General features: G+C 48.2%; 1 protein-coding gene across 16 annotated transcripts in view; it reads right to left on the reverse strand.

Moving 5' to 3' along the window:
- The window catches only part of DLG2 (discs large MAGUK scaffold protein 2), a 1,130,680-nt gene that overhangs the window by 636,231 nt on the left and 475,040 nt on the right, over window positions 1-19,409 (reverse strand). For 13 of the 16 annotated variants that reach the window (XR_013231698.1, XM_077341325.1, XM_077341330.1 and 10 more), the window contains one exon: window positions 7,312-7,473. Coding sequence is in view for 15 of the 16 variants with exons in the window: in XM_077341325.1 (XP_077197440.1) it covers window positions 7,312-7,473 (162 nt within the window). In the remaining variant the exon portion in view is untranslated. The remainder of the gene's footprint in view (window positions 1-7,311; window positions 7,474-19,409) is intronic. The other 3 variants (XM_077341322.1, XM_077341326.1, XM_077341338.1) reach the window with 1 other exon arrangement.

The following is a 19,409-nucleotide window of genomic DNA, read 5'->3' on the forward strand; positions in this document are numbered from 1 at the left end:
GACCTGATCCGGAAGGGCTCTTCTTATGTTCTTCTGAAGTCTTCAGCCTCTATGCCCTGTGGTTGGCTCTCCAGAGGTTGGCCACTCTGTGAGACAGGAGGCTGAACTAGACGGACCACTGGCCTGATCCATCAGGGCTCTCCTGATGCTCTTCTGAAGGCCTCAGCCTCCATGCCCTGTAGTTGGCCCTGCAGAGGAACTGGTTGGCCACTCTGTGAGACAGGATATTGGAGCAGATGGACCACTGGCTTGATCCAGCAGGGCTCGTCTAATGTTCTTAAGTAGACCAACAGGAAATGCCCCTGTTATTTGAAAGGCCAGTCTACTTCTGCTGGGAACCTGCTCTGTATTAGGAATTGTATTCACTTCAGCTTCCAGATCAATGCAGGTTGGAGAGTTGTTTATCTGCAAGGTGCTTAGCAAGCATGTTGTGAGCCACCATGGGGTGAACTTTGTCATCATTAGGTCCAGGGAATAATGGGCCATTAATGGGCCATTAACCTTGCACAAAAGCTCCAGTGGACAACGCTACATAGACATGGAGAAGACTGCTGTCTCAAAACAAACCCTCAAATGGACTGTAACTGCACTTAATTGGATTTCTTCAGATTCAGCCCTCCCCGAAGCTCAAACTTGCTGCCCTATGGTCCTCACCATAGATACATACACAGTGAAGATAGAGAACACAGTGGCCTACCAGTTCCTCTGGAGAGCCAACAACAGGGCATAGAGGCTGAGGCCTTCCCCTGAGAAGAACCTCAGAAGAGCCCTGCTGGATCAGCCCAGTGGTCCATCGAGTCAAGCATTCTGTCTCACACAGGGGCCAACCAGTTCCTCTGTAGGGCCAGCAACAGGGCATAGAGTCTGAGGCCTTCCCCTGAGAAGAACCTCAGAAGAGCCCTGCTGGATCAGCCCAGTGGTCCATCGAGTCAAGCATTCTGTCTCACACAGGGGCCTACCAGTTCCTCTGGAGAGCCAACAACAGGGCATAGAGGCTGAGGCCTTCCCCTGAGAAGAACCTCAGAAGAGCCCTGCTGGATCAGCCCAGTGGTCCATCGAGTCAAGCATTCTGTCTCACACAGGGGCCAACCAGTTCCTCTGTAGGGCCAGCAACAGGGCATAGAGTCTGAGGCCTTCCCCTGAGAAGAACCTCAGAAGAGCCCTGCTGGATCAGCCCAGTGGTCCATCGAGTCAAGCATTCTGTCTCACACAGGGGCCAACCAGTTCCTCTGTAGGGCCAGCAACAGGGCATAGAGTCTGAGGCCTTCCCCTGAGAAGAACCTCAGAAGAGCCCTGCTGGATCAGCCCAGTGGTCCATCGAGTCAAGCATTCTGTCTCTCACAGGGGCCAACCAGTTCCTCTGTAGGGCCAGCAACAGGGCATAGAGGCTGAGGCCTTCCCCTGAGAAGAACCTCAGAAGAGCCCTGCTGGATCAGCCCAGTGGTCCATCGAGTCAAGCATTCTGTCTCACACAGGGGCCAACCAGTTCCTCTGTAGGGCCAGCCACAGGGCAGAGAGGCCAAGGCCTTTCCCTGATAAGACCCTCAGAAGAGCCCTGCTGGGTCAGATCAGGGAGGGTCCCTCCAGCCCAGCCTCCCGTCTCACCCAGGGGCCAGCCAGTTCCTCTGCAGGGCCAGCCACAGGGCAGAGAGGCCGAGGCCTTCCCCTGAGAAGACCCTCAGAAGAGCCCTGCTGGGTCAGACCAGGGAGGGCCCATCCAGTCCAGCCTCCCGCCTCATACAGGGGCCAACCAGTTCCTCTGCAGGGCCAACAACAGGGCATAAAGGCTGAGGCCTCCCCCGGAGAAGAACATAAGAACAGCCCTCTTTGCCTTGGCCTCCTTGACCTCGCCTGTTCTCATCAGACCTCAGATGACGAGTAAGGAAGTCCAGAGTCACTCTGCAGAAGCTGGTGATGGCAAAGCACCTCTGTCTGTTGCCTTGAAAACCCGGGGGGGGGGGGTGTTAGTCACAAGTCAGCTGCAAGTTGAAGGTACTTTACACAAACACACACACACACACACACATGCAAAGTAGACCGTGTGGTAGATTAATGGGAAGACAACCCCCTACCCACTAATTACGTAACCTGAAGATTTGCTTTGGCAAAAGCAGCTTTTGCTCTCGCCTGATGAATAGTGATTAGAGCGACTCCCCAGAGGAAGCAGAGATGATGGTGCTTCAATCAGGGGCAGCGAGGGAAGAGAGAGCGCGGTAATAATCCGCCGCATTTGAATTGCAGATCGGTGGGGAAAGGCAGGGCTCCACCTTCTCCTTCTGCTCCCCACCTGGTGGGAAACGCTGCAGCTACGGCCAGAAGCTTGGCGACCCCCGTAGGGCTTTCATGACAGAGGCTAACATGGGGGGTGTTGCCCCTGCATAGCCATTCTGGATTTCCTTGGGGGTCCTAACCAGGGTTGATCCTGCTTAGCTTCCCAAATCTGACCATGCAAGTCAAGCCTGACCCACTCAGAAAAGGGCTCTTCCCACCCAACCCCCAGATAGGGTGGCCAGAGGGATGGGGAGAGAGCCAGCTTGGTGCAGTGGTTAAGGGCAGCGGCTTCTGGTCAGGAGAGCTGGTTTAGATTCCCCACTCCACCACATGCAGACAGCTGGGCGACCTTGGGCTAGCCACAGTCCTATTTCAGCTGTTTTCACAGCACAGTTCTCTCAGAGCTCTCTCAGCCTTGCCTATTTCATAGGGTGTCTGGGAAGGTAATGGTAAGCTGCTTGGAGAGTCCTTTCGGTACTGAATATTGGGGTATAAAAACAAACTCTTCTTTTGCCAACAGAAAAGGGCCAGGTCACATTGCAAACATTGCAGAGGAAGTGACATCATCATGCAAGCAACCTCCTGGTGATGCTGTAGTATTTAGTCAAAAACTCTATGGTAAATCTGGCTTCCACCATAGCTTTTCTGCCCATATACGATGCATATTTTCAATCTTGTATTTTTATCTCTGTTGTAGGACACCGCAAACTGGCTGTATTTAATATAATAATTAAAAAAATAAAACAAACTATTTGAATTGGCACTGGAAACTAACTGGGACCCAGTACAGCTAGAGTTTGTATCGAGCAATCTCTGTTTGACATTATTACATTGAAAAATATTACTATGATTGATTATATTCTAAATCATGAACCGGTTACTTGATTAAACACTGTGTGTTAACTTAGGAGCTAGCCACTGAGGAAGTCTATGGAAAACGGAGGTTAAAAGTCCGGAAACCTGTTTTGTCTCGTTCTTGTTTTGACTAAATCAAGTCCTTCTTGGATCTCACATCTCTGGATCTTTACTTCTCCACCTGCCACTTGCCCCTTGGATCTCACTCACAGTTTGCAGGGGTAGTCAAACTGCAGCTCTCCAGATGTCCATGAACTACAATTCCCAGAAGCCCCTGCCAGCATTCGCTGGCAGGGGCTTCTGGGAATTGCAGTCCATGGACATCTGGAGGGCCGCAGTTTGACTACCCCTGTGAGTCACACAAGCTAAGTCTGTCAGGAGCCAACCACTCTTTGCGTTTCCTCTCTGCCAGTTCTTTCAGCTACCAGTCCAGAAGCCTTTTCAGTAGTTTTCTCCCCAGTATTTACCGTTTTAATATCCCCAGTATTTAGTGCTGGCTTTTTATTATCGCCAGTATTTCATTTTTTAGTATGTCAGGATTTAGCTCCCCAGGCCAAAGCGATCGCCGTCAAACTGCACCATCTAGTGTTAAAACAAGGCAAGAACACGGACGAAGATTCCGTAGCCCCTCGGATTCCCTGTTTGCATTTCGACCAAAACCCAGCCGGAGATATGGGACAGAAAGTTCAATCCCCACGGGGGAGGCCTTGACGTCTGTATGAGCACATAGGCAAATTGAGTGCAGAAAGACCATCTCTAAAGGTGGCCAAGGTTGCAGTAGGCATTGGTCAAGGTGCAACCGCGAAAATTGTCCTACAGCATTTTTTTCACAAGCATAACAGTCCCAGAAAGAAGAAGGCGATTCTTCACCTTTTCTTTGCTCCACTACCCCCATCAAAGCCCCTTCTGGAAGCTGACATGTGGGTCAATTTTTAGCTGAGACTCGTCTCCCCCCCGCTCCCCATGGGGTCTTGGAACAAAAGCCCAGGCACCAAGTTCATCACGTCCGGCTCCACAACTTAGTTGTCGTGTCGTGGATTTTGATGCTTCCTTTATTTACTTATTTAACTTTTTCCCCGCCCTATCTCAGCAGTCTCAGGGTGGGTTCACAGCAGAGTTAAAAATCACATAAAATTCTGAAGTCCAAAAAGAAACTCTAGTTCACATGACAATTGTCCGGCATAAATGGAACTTTAATAATGCCCCTAAAAATGTATCATGGAATTGGGGGGGGGGGGGAGCATTGGACCTCCCTAAGGAGTATAGTCTAGCAGTGCAGGCAGGCAGAGATGCCAGTGAGATCAGATCCCTGATAATGAGGTCTGAACCATAGGCCTGGTGGAACAGCTCCTTCTCACTAAAGGTAAAGGTAAAGGTATCCCCTGTGCAAGCACCGGGTCATGTCTGACCCTTGGGGTGACGCCCTCTAGCGTTTTCATGGCAGACTCAATACGGGGTGGTTTGCCAGTGCCTTCCCCAGTCATTACCGTTTACCCCCCAGCAAGCTGGGTACTCATTTTACCGACCTCGGAAGGATGGAAGGCTGAGTCCACCTTGAGCCGGCTGCTGGGATTGAACTCCCAGCCTCATGGGCAAAGCTTTCAGACAGCTGCCTTACCACTCTGCGCCACAAGAGGCTCTAGCCCTGTGGAATTGCCTGAGGTCTTGCAGAGCTTCTATATAATTTGGCCGAGTGTGTCACCAGGTTGGGGCTAGGGCTGAGAAGGCCCTGGCTCTGTCTGAGGCCAGTTTGATCTCTTTTGTGCCAGGGATCCTCCATAAATGTTGTTTGCTAGGCTTTAATGACCTTTCGGGGTGGGGTGTAACAGGGAAGGTGGTCCTGAGAAGCAATTCCTATACTCTGGAAGCTAAACATTTGTCTGGAACACAAGGTGAAACATGCACTATATTCAGTCAGCTCTGCAGAGCAGACTTACACTGAAAGTCTCAGCATTTGCCTGGGCAAAATTTGTTGTTTTGTTTTGTTTTGACCTGTCGGTCACACTCACCCACTTTTACCAGACATTCACACAGACATGCAATAATTACTTTGGGGGGATTCGTTCTGCAAAAGGGACTTTCCCAGACTCGGCATAAACAACTTTATCCGTGGGGCCAGACCTCTTGTGGGGTCAGAGACGTCCTGTTCCAGCAATTTTTACCACCTCCACTTCTTTATATACGTTCACTGTCAACATTGCCTAAAAATAATTGGTTGTGCTAATATTTGGTGCTCTAACTGTGTATGATTATATATCCTGCTCTTTTAATCTTACACAAATGCCGTTAGCCTTGTCCCAGTTCCGCAGGGCCTGTAAGATGGATCTCTTCCACCAGGTTTTTGGTTAAGGCTAGGAAGATACGGGTCCATCACCCACCATGTCCCCCCTCCCACCAGAACCCCGGTTACTGTAAAGGTCTGCTGAGCTGTGGGGAGGTGGGATGGTCGCCACGAGGGGAGGGTTAGGGGGTATATTCGTTTTAGGAGATTTTTATATTGGTTTTATTGTCGTGACTCCCCACCAGCCACTGTGTAGGAGTGGCAGTAGATAAACTGAAACATAACTAAAATAAATAAACAGATTGCTCTTTAGTATTATTATGATTATTGCTCAAGCATGTATAAGGAAGCAAACACCTAAACAGACATTTTCTCTCTATGCTTACATGCTGATCAACTCAAACACTTCAACTAGAAGGCAAGTAGGTTAACGCGCACCACCACAATGGAGAGTTTGGGTGTCGTAATAGCCACGTTTGGTCGAAAGGATACATGGCTGTCCCCTAAGCCAGGGGTAGTCAACCTGTGGTCCTCCAGATGTTCATGGACTACAATTCCCACGAGCCCCTGCCAGCAAATGCTGGCAGGGGCTCGTGGGAATTGTAGTCCATGAACATCTGGAGGACCACAAGTTGACTACCCCTGCCCTAAGCCGTCTGCCATATCCTGACCTCCAGCCATTCTTAACCTTCTGACAACCAGATAGGAGACATCACCAGTCAATGATGAAACACTAAAGTAGGGGTCCTCCCAGCATGGTGCCCACCGACACCGTTCTGGTGTACAACAAGTGCATTTGGGAAGTGGGTGGAGCCAAGTAGGGCTTTTCCCTAGCAAGTCTTCTGGCTAATTATTGGAGATTTTTTGAAATGGTTCTTTGCCAACAGCAGGCATCACAGCTCAAGGATCTGCACTGTGCCACTGAAGTGAAGCTGTGATGGCCACATGGTGGCTGGCTCCGCCTCCCCTGGCAGCCATTTTGTTGCCAGGCTCACCATGCCATGCCAGAATTCCAAATTTGCCTGCAGATTCAAAAAGGTTGGGGATCCCTGCTTTAATGTATCTCGAAAACAGCAAAGTGACAGAAAGCTCCTGAACACACACACACACAAAGATTCCTTATCGGCCTTCCTCTCTCCCTGCCGGATCACCACCTGAAGACAAGTTATATGAGCAGCCCAGGGGGCATAAGCCCCTGGATTTTGGACTTTCTTATCAGTCCTGGAAAGAGTCTTGGAAACAGGAGGCATTACGTATCAAAGTGAAGCTATCTTCTGCAATGCTTACACCAACGGACCCCAATGTGGCACCTGTGGGCCTGCCAGTACCTTTTCTGGCACCTGCCAAATGTATTAAGTGAATAGGCAGGGATAGGCGGGTCTTCTCCCCGCACGGCTTCTGATTGGTCACTGGAGGTTTGATTGTTTTTGCATAATTCTTTTTTCAAAATTGCTTTGACTGCAGTGACCACCACAGCAACAGAATCTTCACTGTGTGGTGGGTGAAGGTTTGCTCTGGAAGCCATTTTGTGGCCGGCTCTGCCTCAGGCAGCAGCCATTTTGTGCAGCCACCTTCCGGCTGTGCCCACCATGTTCTGCCAGAGCTCCAATGGTGTCCATAGGCTCAAAATGGCCGGGGACCCCCTGGCTCAGGCCTGCTTCAAGAACTATTCCCAGGGCCCAATCCTTCTCCGGTTCTGCAGGCAACGGCATCCGGACCTGTTCTGCATCTTTGCGGCGACCGAAACCAAGCCCCAGTCCACAAACCCAAAACACTGACGCCAAGCCGAACGCAGAAATCTGACTGCCTTCCCGACGGTTTTTTAGAAATACAGCCACTTCTCTCCCTGCTCCCCTTTATCACACACACAAAAAATTAAATTGCAACACAGAAGCACGACTGACCTTCAGAGGGGAGATGTGCGACTGCAGGACGTATCCGTGGACATTTTCTATCTGCGATAAATTCTTTTCGGAAATGTGAACGAGTTCGGGGCCTCTCGCTTCGTGGGTCAAACGAGGCAAACTGTGATCGTGGGGACCGTCCTCATCTTGGTAGCGATACTTCTAGGAGTAGAAAGGGGGGGGGGGACACACAAAGAACATTCAGGGCCTGATAGCAAAAACTGCGGCATCTGTGGTTCAGGCAGCACGGAAACCTGGCGAATGTGGTAAGGCCCTGTGGAGAATCATAGTCATGCTCCAGCGATCGTATGACAGAGTGGCTAAGAGAATAAACAAGAGAATCCACCTCAAACTCACCCACTGCGTTATCAGGATGATAATACTGGCCTACTCTACAGAGCTGTTGCGGTGGGTACAAAATCATAGAAGCACAGACTAAAATCACAGAATCATCGAGGTGGAAGGGACCTCCAGGGTCATCTAAGTCCAACCCCCTGCAGAATGCAGGAAATTCAAAACTACCTGCCCACCCACAGTGATGCTGATGACCAGATGATGCCCTCCTCCAAAACCAGGATACCTGGCCAGTCTGGCCTGGAAGATATTCACCTCCCAACCCCAAAGGGTCGATTGGCATTTCCCTGGGCATGCAAGAAAGGGCCACAAGAGCCAAACACGGACACAATCCCTTCTGCCCACCTACTCACTATCTGCCGAAGTTCACAGAATCAGATAATGTAAGTAAAGTGTTTTCAACCATACTGGGGCTACCTGAAAACTAAAATCCTGTTATGAGGATTGCTGGCTCTGAATTGGGAAATACCAAGAGATTTGGGGGGGTGGAACCTGGAAGCAGTGGGGTTCAGGAAAGGGAGGGACCTCAGCAATATAATACCATAGCCCCCCCCCCCCCATCCAGAGCAACCATTTTTTCCAGGGGGAACTGAACTTGGTTGTTTGGAGATCAACTGTAATGGAGGGAGAGCTCCATGTGCCAATGTGCCTTCTGGTCTTCTAAGCGCTTCATAAATCATGTCTTCTCACTGGCAGTCTTCAAGCAAAGGTTGGATACACACTTTTCTTGGATGCTTTAGGATGCTTAGGGCTGATCCTGTGTTGAGCGGGAGGTTGGACTAGATGGCCTGTATGGCCCCTTCCAACTCTATGATTCTGTGATTCTATGTCTGTTTGGCAGGGTCTTGTCTCCCTGCAGAATCCTTCAAGGTTGCATACAGCAGGCTCTGCACAACCTGGGAGGAGTCTTAGGGGAGACATTTAAAGAGCCCGCCAAACAGCTGATCTTCACGCTCAGCTCTTTAGCAGGCGTTTTCTCAGTCAACCAAACCTCGAATCACCTGAATCCATTCGGACTTCTCTGATTCGGCTGATTTAAACTGATTTGGACTGAGCTCAGGTAAACCCGAAAAGTACACAAATCAGGATTAAGCTTTTTCAGTCTTATCTGAGCTGAATCGCCCACCCCAATAACCACAGCCAAAATACTGGGGATATCCTATAGGTTCCACATAGGAACTAGCAGCTTTTAATGAGTGAGATGTGACCAATGATCTACATTAGCCTTGTAAATTTCTGCCCAAACATGATGTAGAATCAGAGCATGCACTTTCAATCCACTTTTGATGCAATTTGTAAATGGATTTCACTGTGTGAAATGCAAAATCCACTTGCAAGTGGTTGTTGGATTGTTGGATTGAGAGTGTGTTATTTGGCAGGGGTCAAAATGGCTCTTTTTGTTGAGAGGGAGAAATAAATGAGAACTTCCTGGAATACAAAGAATCATAGAATCACAGAATCATAGAGTTGGAAGGGGCTATACAGGCCATCTAGTCCAACCCCCTGCTCAGAATCAGAATCACAGAATCATAGAGTTGGAAGGGGCCACACAGGCCATCTAGCCCAACCCCCTGCTCTACGCAGGATCAGCCCAAAAAGAGGGCAGGTGGAATCTGATGTAGGCACCACACATTTTTGCTCCTAAATTCCCACGTATCCTGAAACTCTAGGTAAAGCATGGCCCTTTCTGTTTTAGCTCTGTCTTCTAGTGACTCTGGATCATAAGGAAGGCTGAGCATCAAAGAATTGAGGCTTTTGAACTCTGGTGCTGGAGAAGACTCTTGCGAGTCCCTTGCGAACAAACCGGTCAGTCCTAGAGGAGATCAGCCCTGCCTGCTCCTTAGAAGGCCAGATCCTGAAGATGAAACTCAAACACTTTGGCCACCTCATGAGAAGGAAGGACTCCCTGGAGAAGAGCCTAATGCTGGGAGCGATCGAGGGCAAAAGAAGAAGGGGACGACAGAGAATGAGGTGGCTGGATGGAGTCCCTGAAGCAGTCGGTGCGAGCTTAAATGGACTCTGGGGAATGGTAGAGGACAGGAAGGCCTGGAGGATCATTGCCCGTGGGGACGCGATGGGTCGGACACGACTTTGCAACTAACAACCTAGTGAACCTATCCATATCCAAACAGATATCACCTATAGAGTGGCCTCTAAAATGTATAATGCATCAATAGGTCAGTCAAGAACCACGGTGGACCCCTTGGAAATGATTCCCTTTAGGCAACATGTCTCACATTTGAAGGATGCAAATACAAACACAGAGAAGAGATCTCTCCAGTCCACCGAAGGCAGTAAGAAATGGAACCTCTCTAGGCATCCATAGTCACTCATTCTAACGCTTTCATAGGCAACTCAGCAGGTGATCTCTTGCCGCAGAAGAATGCTTCCTATGATTTTAAGTCAAGGAAAGAGTTAAAATGAGCAATTATGGATGCCTAGCAGGGAAGCAAGTTGCAGCTGAAGCCCCTGAGTTCACAAGCATCATGCTAGCAGAGAGCTTATGAATGAAATGTGGCAGATGGACTGTCTGGTTTCTCAAGGCTTCCAGGGAAACCAAGACCTGGGGAATTATGGGCTGGAGAAAGTGACTGAGCATGCCTGGACATTGGGGGCTGCTACATCTCTCTAAGGGTGTATGGCTGCTATCTCCTGAATGGGATGCCTTCCTTTATCTTGACCTGGAAGCTGCTCTCTTCATTGCTATTCTCTCCCTCCCTTTCTCTTAACACTCTCATTTCACTTGGCCTTCCCACCACCTGTGAAAGAAAGAGGAGGGATTTAAAGTGAGTGGGCTCTATGCCTATCAGCTGGCAATGACAGGTATGCAACTCACTCCCTTTAAATGCTCCCCCTCACCTTTGGAGACAGCTTTGCCAGCAAAGGTAGTGGGGAGAGATTTAAAGGGAGTGGGTATCGCACCTAACAGCTGATAATGACATGTGCGCCACCTGCTCCCTTTAAATCCCTCCTCCATCTTTGCAAGTAAAGCTGGCTGTGAAGGTAGGAGGGCATTTAAAGTGAGAGTGGAACATCTAAACAGCTGATAATGACAAGTGTGCTGCTTGCTCCCTTTAAATGCCTCCCCAAGCTTGGGTATATAAACTGAGCTTACAAACAAACAAACAAATGGGCAGCCAATGGAGTGCCCGAAAAATTCGAGAACCACTCCATTCATCCATCCTGGCATAGTTGAGAAGGGATACGCCCCTTCCATGCGCAGACTTCTGCCTTTACACAAAAGAACTGGCGGATGATGAATGATAATTAAATTACAAGACAGCCGGCTACTGACAGAGCATTGTACACTACCCTCTCACAACAGATATTTTAAATCCCCTGTAATTACCTCTAATGAGAGGAGAACAGATTGTGCTGCTGAGAACAGTTAATGGAGACGTGGCCATCTTTAAGTGAAGCAGCACGAAAAGAGAAGAAAAAAATAACTTGAGTTTTTTTTGTTTTGTTTTAAAAATTGCGACAGAAGCAGCAGTTCTTCAATGTGGTAGACTTGGTGTTACCAGACTCCAAAGTCCAAACAATTAAGTCATTTCCCAATTAGAAATAGAAAATTAAAAATATATATATCATGATGCTCTTCTTTCGACAGCTTTCAGCCCTGAACCAACGACCTGCAGTCAGTAAGGATAAGGATGAGCCTCATGAAGAATGTTTCCAGACAAAAATAAACATTTTGAGAAAATCTGGCAGGGGAAGGGAAGAGTACAAATGTTGTAACTTGGGAGTAGGCTGCCCAGTCCACTGGTTGGGGCAGGGGATTCCCTGCTTCCAGGCCCCATTGCCCACTGCCACTTGGAGAGAGGATTGCAGTGTCCTGTGCATCATTATGTCACTTCCAGCAAAAGCAGCAAAAGTGACTGAGGATAGTTCTAGGATTCTCTGGATATTCACTAGCTTTACCATAGAATTCCCAACAACTGCTAGAGCTACCCTCTCCAAACAGGATTACCATACCCTCTAGTGGAGATGGGGATCCACTGCTAGATCCTGCACCCCAGCTTCGGATGGGCCCAGGCTACATAGTTGGTGTTGCTCAGGAATTTGCTAGTGTTATCATGCCAGCAAATTCAGAGTGGTACTCTGGTATTTGGACACTTTATGGTAGAAGCTGGTTTACCATAGGGATTTTGGGCCAGATACCAGAGTTTCATTTGGAAATTGCTGGTGTGATAATGTCACTTAGAATCATAGAAGAATAGAGTTGGAAGGGACGTGCGTGGTCATCTAGTCCAGCCCCCTGCACTATGCAGGACACTCCCAACCCTCTCATTCACCCACTGTCACCTGCCCCCCCTTGAGCCTTCACAGAATCAGCCTCTCCGTCAGATGGCTCTCCAGCCTCTGTTTAAAAATCTTCAAAGATGGAGAACCCACCACCTCCTGAGGAAGCCTGTTCCACTGAGAAACCGCTCTGACTGTCAGGAACTTCTTCCAGATGTTGAGATGGAATTTCTTTTGAATTACTTTCATCCCATTGGTTCTGGTCCATCCCTCTGGGGCAAGAGAGAACAACTCTGCTCCATCCTCTCTACAGCACCTTTTAAAATACTTGAAGATGGTGGTAGTAGTAGTAGTGGTGGTAGTAGTAGTAGTAGTAGTAGTAGTAGTAGTAGTAGTAGTAGTAGTAGTAATTCTTATTAATACTCCACCCTTCCACATCGCTCAGGGCAGGTAACAATATTTAAAACATACAATGAAAAATAGGGGGGTGGGGGGGAGGTTGTAAGGAGATGATTTTCCAACGCACTCCTCCTCCAGCGGTGAGGCCAGTCTTCATATATGGGTGTTATTTTAGCCCTCAACCATACGCCTGGTGGAACAGCATCATTTTGCAGACCCTGCGGAACTGCGTTATCTGCAACAAGATTGAGCCTTCAATCAACTACAGGTTGGATTTAGTGCAGGATTTCCGCCAAGAAAACGAGGAAGCAATTTTGGCTGATGCCCCCTTCTTGCTGTAGACCGCTGATTATCCCTCATGCTGTTTGGGGAGGGGGTGTTCACTGTCCTGCTGGAGCACCATTGAGTAGTGGGTAGGCGAGTGGTGAGAAAGCCCTTTCTACCTGCAGTAGATTCAAATGAGTAGCCGTGTTGGTCTGAAGCAGCACAATAAAATGAGAGTCCAGTAGCACCTTTAAGACCAACAAAGATTTAAGAAGATCACATTCTGACCGAAGAGTGCTTGCACTTAAAAGCTCACGCCTTGAATAAATCTTTGTTGGTCTTAAAGGTGCTACCTGCAGTAGTTACTGTTAACAGAATAAAGGCAAGGATTGGCTTCGAAATATGACCAGATTTTAACATGGGTAAAGCGGGACACCATTGACCGGGGGGGGGGGTCTCTTGATTAAAAATTTGGTCTATAGGGAGCAACAAAATTTTTCATAGAACGCATAGAACGCAAAAATAGTATTGTAATATATATATATGTTTTTAAATTTCAACATAAGTACAATTTGCCAGGTACCCCCAGATGTCCCTCCAAAAGTGGGACAATCTGGTCACCTTACTTTGGAGGTCCAGTGGGTTCTACGCCCCTCGGCCGATGGTTTTGTTTATTCAACGGTCTATGCCAGGCGTAGTCAAACTGCAGCCCTCCAGATGTCCATGGACTACAATTCCCATGAGCCCCGGCCAGCATTTGCTGGCAGGGGCTCATGGGGATTGTAGTCCGTGGACATCTGGAGGACCACAGGTTGGCTACCCCTGCTCTACTGGATCAGACCAATAGCCCAGCATCCTGACCCACTGAGTTTCCAACCAGTTCCTCTGGATGTCCAATAACAGGCCACAGAGTGAGGCTTTTCCCTGATGTTGCCTCCTCGCTCTGGGATTCAGAGGTTGTGTGCTTCTGAATATGGAGCTCCCCTCAGTCACCATGGCTAGTAGGTTTTGACAGACTTTCCCCCGATGAATCTAGCTAATCTTCAAATCTGTTTATTCCTGTGGCCATCTCCTGGCAGCAGATTTCACATTTTAATCTCTTGCTTTGTAAAGCTGTCTTTCCTTTTGTCTATCCTGAACCTACTGCCCATCAGCTTCATTCAATGCCCTTATTCAACGGTCTATGCCAGGCGTAGTCAAACTGCGGCCCTCCAGATGTCCATGGACTACAATTCCCAGAAGCCCCTGCCAGCATTCGCTGGCAGGGGCTTCTGGGAATTGTAGTCCATGGACATCTGGAGGGCCGCAGTTTGACTACCCCTGCTCTATGCTGTCCATGATCTCCACGGACTCTGTGGAATCCGCCTTGAGTCCACGTGAAGAAGGCAGACTATAAACACCACAAGTGAAAGATAAAATACGATCAATGGCAGCTCCAGGGCGAGGAACAGCGTCTCTCAGAAAAGTAGACGCCAGAAACAAACAGGGAACAGGGCTGCCGTTTGGCTTGAGGCCCCCTTCCCCAATTACAGGACTGACTCTGTTGAGAACAATGACCAGGCTAGGGTGAGACGGATTCAGCAAGCCTCTTTTTAAGACTGAACCGTTTGCCAAGGCCTTTTCCCAGCCTTCCTTCCTTCCCTGTAGTTCCGTCTTGGTGTCCTTACAGCTATGGGACACAAGATGGCAGAGCAACCATTAAGGGACCGGCAGTGCCTGTGATTAGAGGAGGGTGGAAGGCATTAACAGCAGTCGTGTGAGCTGCAAACCTACAGCAGATCTTTTTTTTTAAAAAAAATCCTATTAATTTACTATGCATGCACTCAGCTATAAATTTTAAAAAGCCTGTGACTTCTGTTAATAAGAGCCATTGATGTGGGCTAACGTATTTGGCGTTCCGGAGTGAAGGATTTTGGCAACTCGTTAGAAGCCTCCCAATTCAATGCCTTCCAGCAGACCAATTGATTTTCCTGAAGATTTGGAGCAACATAAACTTTCTGGGTGTTCCGGGAGGGGCTGCTGTGCTTCGTCTCCCGCCTGAACCCTGGATGCTCAAGAAAACAATTCTGCCTTCCTGTGAAGGCTGCCAGCAAGTGATCTCCGGAAGGCAAAGATCAATTCCCCTGGAGAAAATGGCTGCCATACACACAAACGCATAGATATGTCTATATGAATCTCCAGATGTGCTAGTCAGACTTCTGGATAGGCTTGCTCTAGCTATGGCACACTAGATCCCTTGCTGGATATTGGTTAGGTGTTAGAAAACAATTTCACAGTCTTAGTTCAGCCGTGGAATGGGCTGCCTAAGGAGGTGGGGAGCTCCCCCTCACTGGTGGTCTTCAAGCAGCGGCTGGACAGATCCTTCTCCTGGATGCTTCAGGCTGATCCTGCACTGAGCAAGGGGTGGGACTAGATAGCCTGCATGGCCCCTTCCCACTGTAGGATTCCAGGAGACTAGTTTAAGACTGGAATGGGCTGTCTAAGGAGGTGGGGAGCTCCCCCTCACTGGTTGCCTTCAAGCAGCAGCTGCACAAATCCTTATCCTGGATGCTTGAGGCTGATCCTGCACTGAGCAGGGGGTGGGACTAGATGGCCCCTTCCCACTCTAGGATTCTATGAGATCTCTGCAATCATTTTAGCACAGATGAATTAGGAGATTAAGGGAGAAATATGTTTCCTCTTGATGAGAAAGACAGCATACATACTGGAAAAACTTCGTTCCTCATCCAGGGCGATTTAGACTTCTAAGGTGCTCATTAGAAAAAGGCAGTCAGGTATCAAAGCGAGCCTGAGCAGACTACATTTGCATACGAATATCAGCCCAGAGTGCATTGAATGAACACGAGATCTACAGTCTCTTCTTCTTCCAAGAGGTAGGGGGGGGGGGGAGGCATGAGCTCTCCCCACCCCACCCCCCGCAGATGCACACACACACACACACACAACACACTCCAGAGAAGACTTTATCATTCAGCTCCAGTCTGCCTGATCTTGTTAGGTTGAATTCAGAGGTTCAACGGAGGCACGTTAACGACTCTCTTCTTTTCTGTAATTGCCGCACATAGGTAATCAACACACATTATGCTGCTGAGATAATTACGAGGGTGTTGGCGGCTGCCATGTCATTCCGAGACCATCCGCCATGCATTTCTACAGCACTGTCATCAGTCCCACAAAAGGAGCCACACAGAAGTTATTCAAGAGAAAGCCAGTGCAGCTGCAGATGTATGAATTAGCGCCAGTTGCACCAGAATATCATGCCCTCCTTTGCTAAACCTGCTGGGTTTGACAGGGGGGACTAGCCCCTCTGTGATCGACCGAAGAAAAGACGGGGTGTACGGTCAATAAGATGGATTTGTTTGCAGTTACTCATGATTCTTAACCAAAACGCTGGCTGGTATGTTTAAAATCTGGCATGTTCAAAAGCTTTTTCTGACACACATGAAATGCACTTTTTATGAAGAGTAAGACAATAGCTGAGAGTGGTGGTCCTAGACAATATATATCTTAGAAGCTGGGCTCCAAAAAGAAACACTATAGAATTATTCCCCTTCAAGGATCGCTGCATTGTCGTGGCGAAGGGGGCTTGCGTAGCTCAGTGAAGCTATAAGCTATGCCGTGCAGGAGCACCCAAGACGGACAGGTCATAGCAGAGAGCTCTGACAAAAGGTGATCCACTGGAGAAGGAAATGGCAAGCCACTCCAGTATCTTTGCCATGAAAACTCTATGGACAGTACCAAAAGGCAAAAAGATATGACACTGGAAGATGAGCCCCTCACGACGGAAGGTGTCCAATATACTACTGGGGATGAGCAGATGGCTAGTATGAAATGGACTCTGGGGAATGGTAGAGGACAGGAACGCCTGGATGATCATTGTCCATGGGGTCACGATGGGTCAGACACGACTTCGCAACTAACAAAAACAATAGAATTATTGGTTGGGGCTACACCAAACAGATTTCTCTTGACCCCCCAGCAATATTGACCACTGATAAAGACTCATGTTGGTCCAAACACATTTGGTCTGGCCAAGTGAAGCTAGATATGTATATGTTTAGTTTTTACTTTGTTTTTAACATAATATTGGTGCACTTTATTAAATATTTGTTATAATATTTTAATATTATTTTATAGCTCAACTTTTGCGTTCCTGACTTTGTCTAGGGTGGGTTACTGTTCCCTTTTTCGTTTTGCATAAAATCTGATGTTTCCAAGTTGGTTTTTGGCCTTCTAACATCCCTAGGCCAATGAATCAATATCAGCACCATGGACAGGGCCTGTGAAAACTGGAGGCTGAACGGAAGCTCACAGTTGCTTGAAATCAGGGATTTCCACTTTGGGAATGGTGACCCACAAGTCCAGATTTCATAGTATGGCGACCCAACCAAGGCCAGCCCAGGGTTCTTTTTGTTGTGGTTGTTGTTTGCCCTCTAGGCAAACTTTGGCCTTGTCCCTCATCCAGTTCAGTATTCCATTTTCTACAGGGGCCAACTAAATGTTGTTGTTGTTGTTGTTGTTTTGAGAAATCAACAAAAATTGCACAAAGGGGGAAGCTGCCCCACAGGGAACCCCAAACCCCAAAACAGCTGTTCAGTAAAGACCAATCAATCCACACTGAACCCTGAACAAAGGCAAAGTAACGATCCGCAGTGGGAGACAAACTATTTCCCTGTTCCTTTTTTTATTGTTGTCCTTTGTTCTCTTTTATTTCATTCTCTGCCAGAACGCCTGAAAAGAACAGTCATTTTCCACTTGCACTTTCATCAGGGGCAAAAAGCCCTTCATCTCAAGTCTTGAGTTCAAACACTTCACTTTTCACTTGTACACAATAAGCGTGCATAACATTCAGACGGCTTCATTATATACATCCACTGTTTCCTTGGACGACCAAGACTTCATGATTGCAGGACCTCTTTTGATGCATAAAATCCAGCTTGGTGTAGTGGTTAGGAGTGCGGACTTCTAATCTGGCAAGCTGGGTTTGATTCCCCGCTCCCCCACATGCAGCTAGCGGGGTGACCTTGGGCTCGCCATGGCACTGAGAAAGCTGTTCTGACCAAGCAGTGATATTAAGGCTCCCTCAGCCTCACCCACCTCACAGGGTGTCTGTTGTGGGGAGAGGAAGGGGAAGGCGACTGGAAGCCGTTTTGAGACTCCTTCAGATAGAAAAAAAGCGGCATATAAGAACCAACTCTTCTTCTTTATAGGAGCTGCCATCATGAAGGCTTGGTCTCCCATTTTCAGCCCTATCCCCAGTCTGGTGGAATGCTTTTACAAGGGAAATCAGAGCCCTGGGGAACTTTGAACAGTTCCACAGGCCTTATAAAATGGAGCAGTTCTTCCAGGGCTATGGTTGAGGCCTGAACAACATCTGAGAGTAGCAGTCAAAATCCTTCCCAATTCACATTCCAACTCATGGGTCACATGACCCTCCTTCTGGGTCACATGACTCTTCCTTCTCTAGCTAATAACAGGAATGGGGCTGGCTCTGGGGGAAGTGCTTGCTTTGCCTTGCTTTGCTTTAATACTTAAATAAATAATCCATCTCCAAAGGATCCTTGGTCTCAGGGCTGTTTCGTTTCTAACTTGCACATGTGTGGGAGGAGCAGTAACTCATTGAGTTCTGCAGGGCATTCTGCTGAGGCCAGGCTACAAGTAACATCTAGGACACTGTCCGTAACATCCTAGGTTAACAATCCTTTGGATCGGGCTGGGAATTATAAGGATGCCGACTGCAGTTTTGGGATGGTTTAAATAAGTTTATGAAGATGAAACTCAAATCCTTTGGCCACCTCATGAGAAGGAAGGACTCCCTGGAGAAGAGCCTAATGCTGGGAGCGATTGAGGGCAAAAGAAGAAGGGGATGACAGAGAATGAGGTGGTTGGATGGAGTCACTGAAGCAGTCGGTGCAAACTTAAATGGACTCCGGGGAATAGTAGAGGACAGGAAGGCCTGGAGGATCATTGTCCATGGGGTCGCGATGGATCAGACACAACTTCGCACCTAACAACAACAAAAATAAGTTTATCTTGTCTTACTGTATTGTATGCTGCCCCGAGATGGCTGTGCCAGGAGGCGTGGTTTTATAAATCCATTTAATCAATCCAATCATTCAATCCATCCTATCTGTCCATCCGTCCATCTATCTCTCTATTGATTCATAGGACTTCAAAGACTCAGCCTTGGATTGTTCAAGCCAAAATCCACATTTTAAAAAAGCGTTTTGTACTGTTTGTACCTCATAATAATCAGGACCCGAGAGGCTCCCCAAGGATTAAATCACAGATCTTCCAAGATATGGATGACACAGAGACTGCCTTCCTTAACTGGCACCCCTTCTCAAGACCAGGGGGAAATCTTGATTTTCTTTAAAATAATAATAAAAAAACCCTCACGTTTTGATATGAAAATTGTTTTTTTCAGTGTCACTCTCCTTTATGCAAACTGGACCCACAATTCTTTACTTCTATGAAATCTACTATGTCCTGGCTCTGATTTTTTATGATACATCAGTGGTCCCCAACCTTTTTATCACTGGGACCGGGCAATGCTTGACAATTTTACTGAGGCCCGGGGGGGGGGGTGGTAGTCTTTTGCTGAGGGACGTTGCCACCGCCTGAGCCCCTGCTCCACTTGCTTTCCCGCCAGTGCCCCTGTCTTGCTGCTGCCTGCTGGGGGGCACTGCCAGCAGCAGCTGCGCAATGCCATGCCGAGAGGGAGCCCCAGCCATGGCGGCCACCAGAGAGCACCAAAGGTGAGCTGGTGGCAGAGTGGCAAGGCAGCCCCCGAGGCAGCAGCCGGGGAGGAGGACGAGGAGGAGTTGCAGCCCAGTACC

This window comes from Paroedura picta, chromosome 6 (genome assembly GCF_049243985.1).
Source record: "Paroedura picta isolate Pp20150507F chromosome 6, Ppicta_v3.0, whole genome shotgun sequence".
NCBI lineage: Eukaryota > Metazoa > Chordata > Lepidosauria > Squamata > Gekkonidae > Paroedura > Paroedura picta.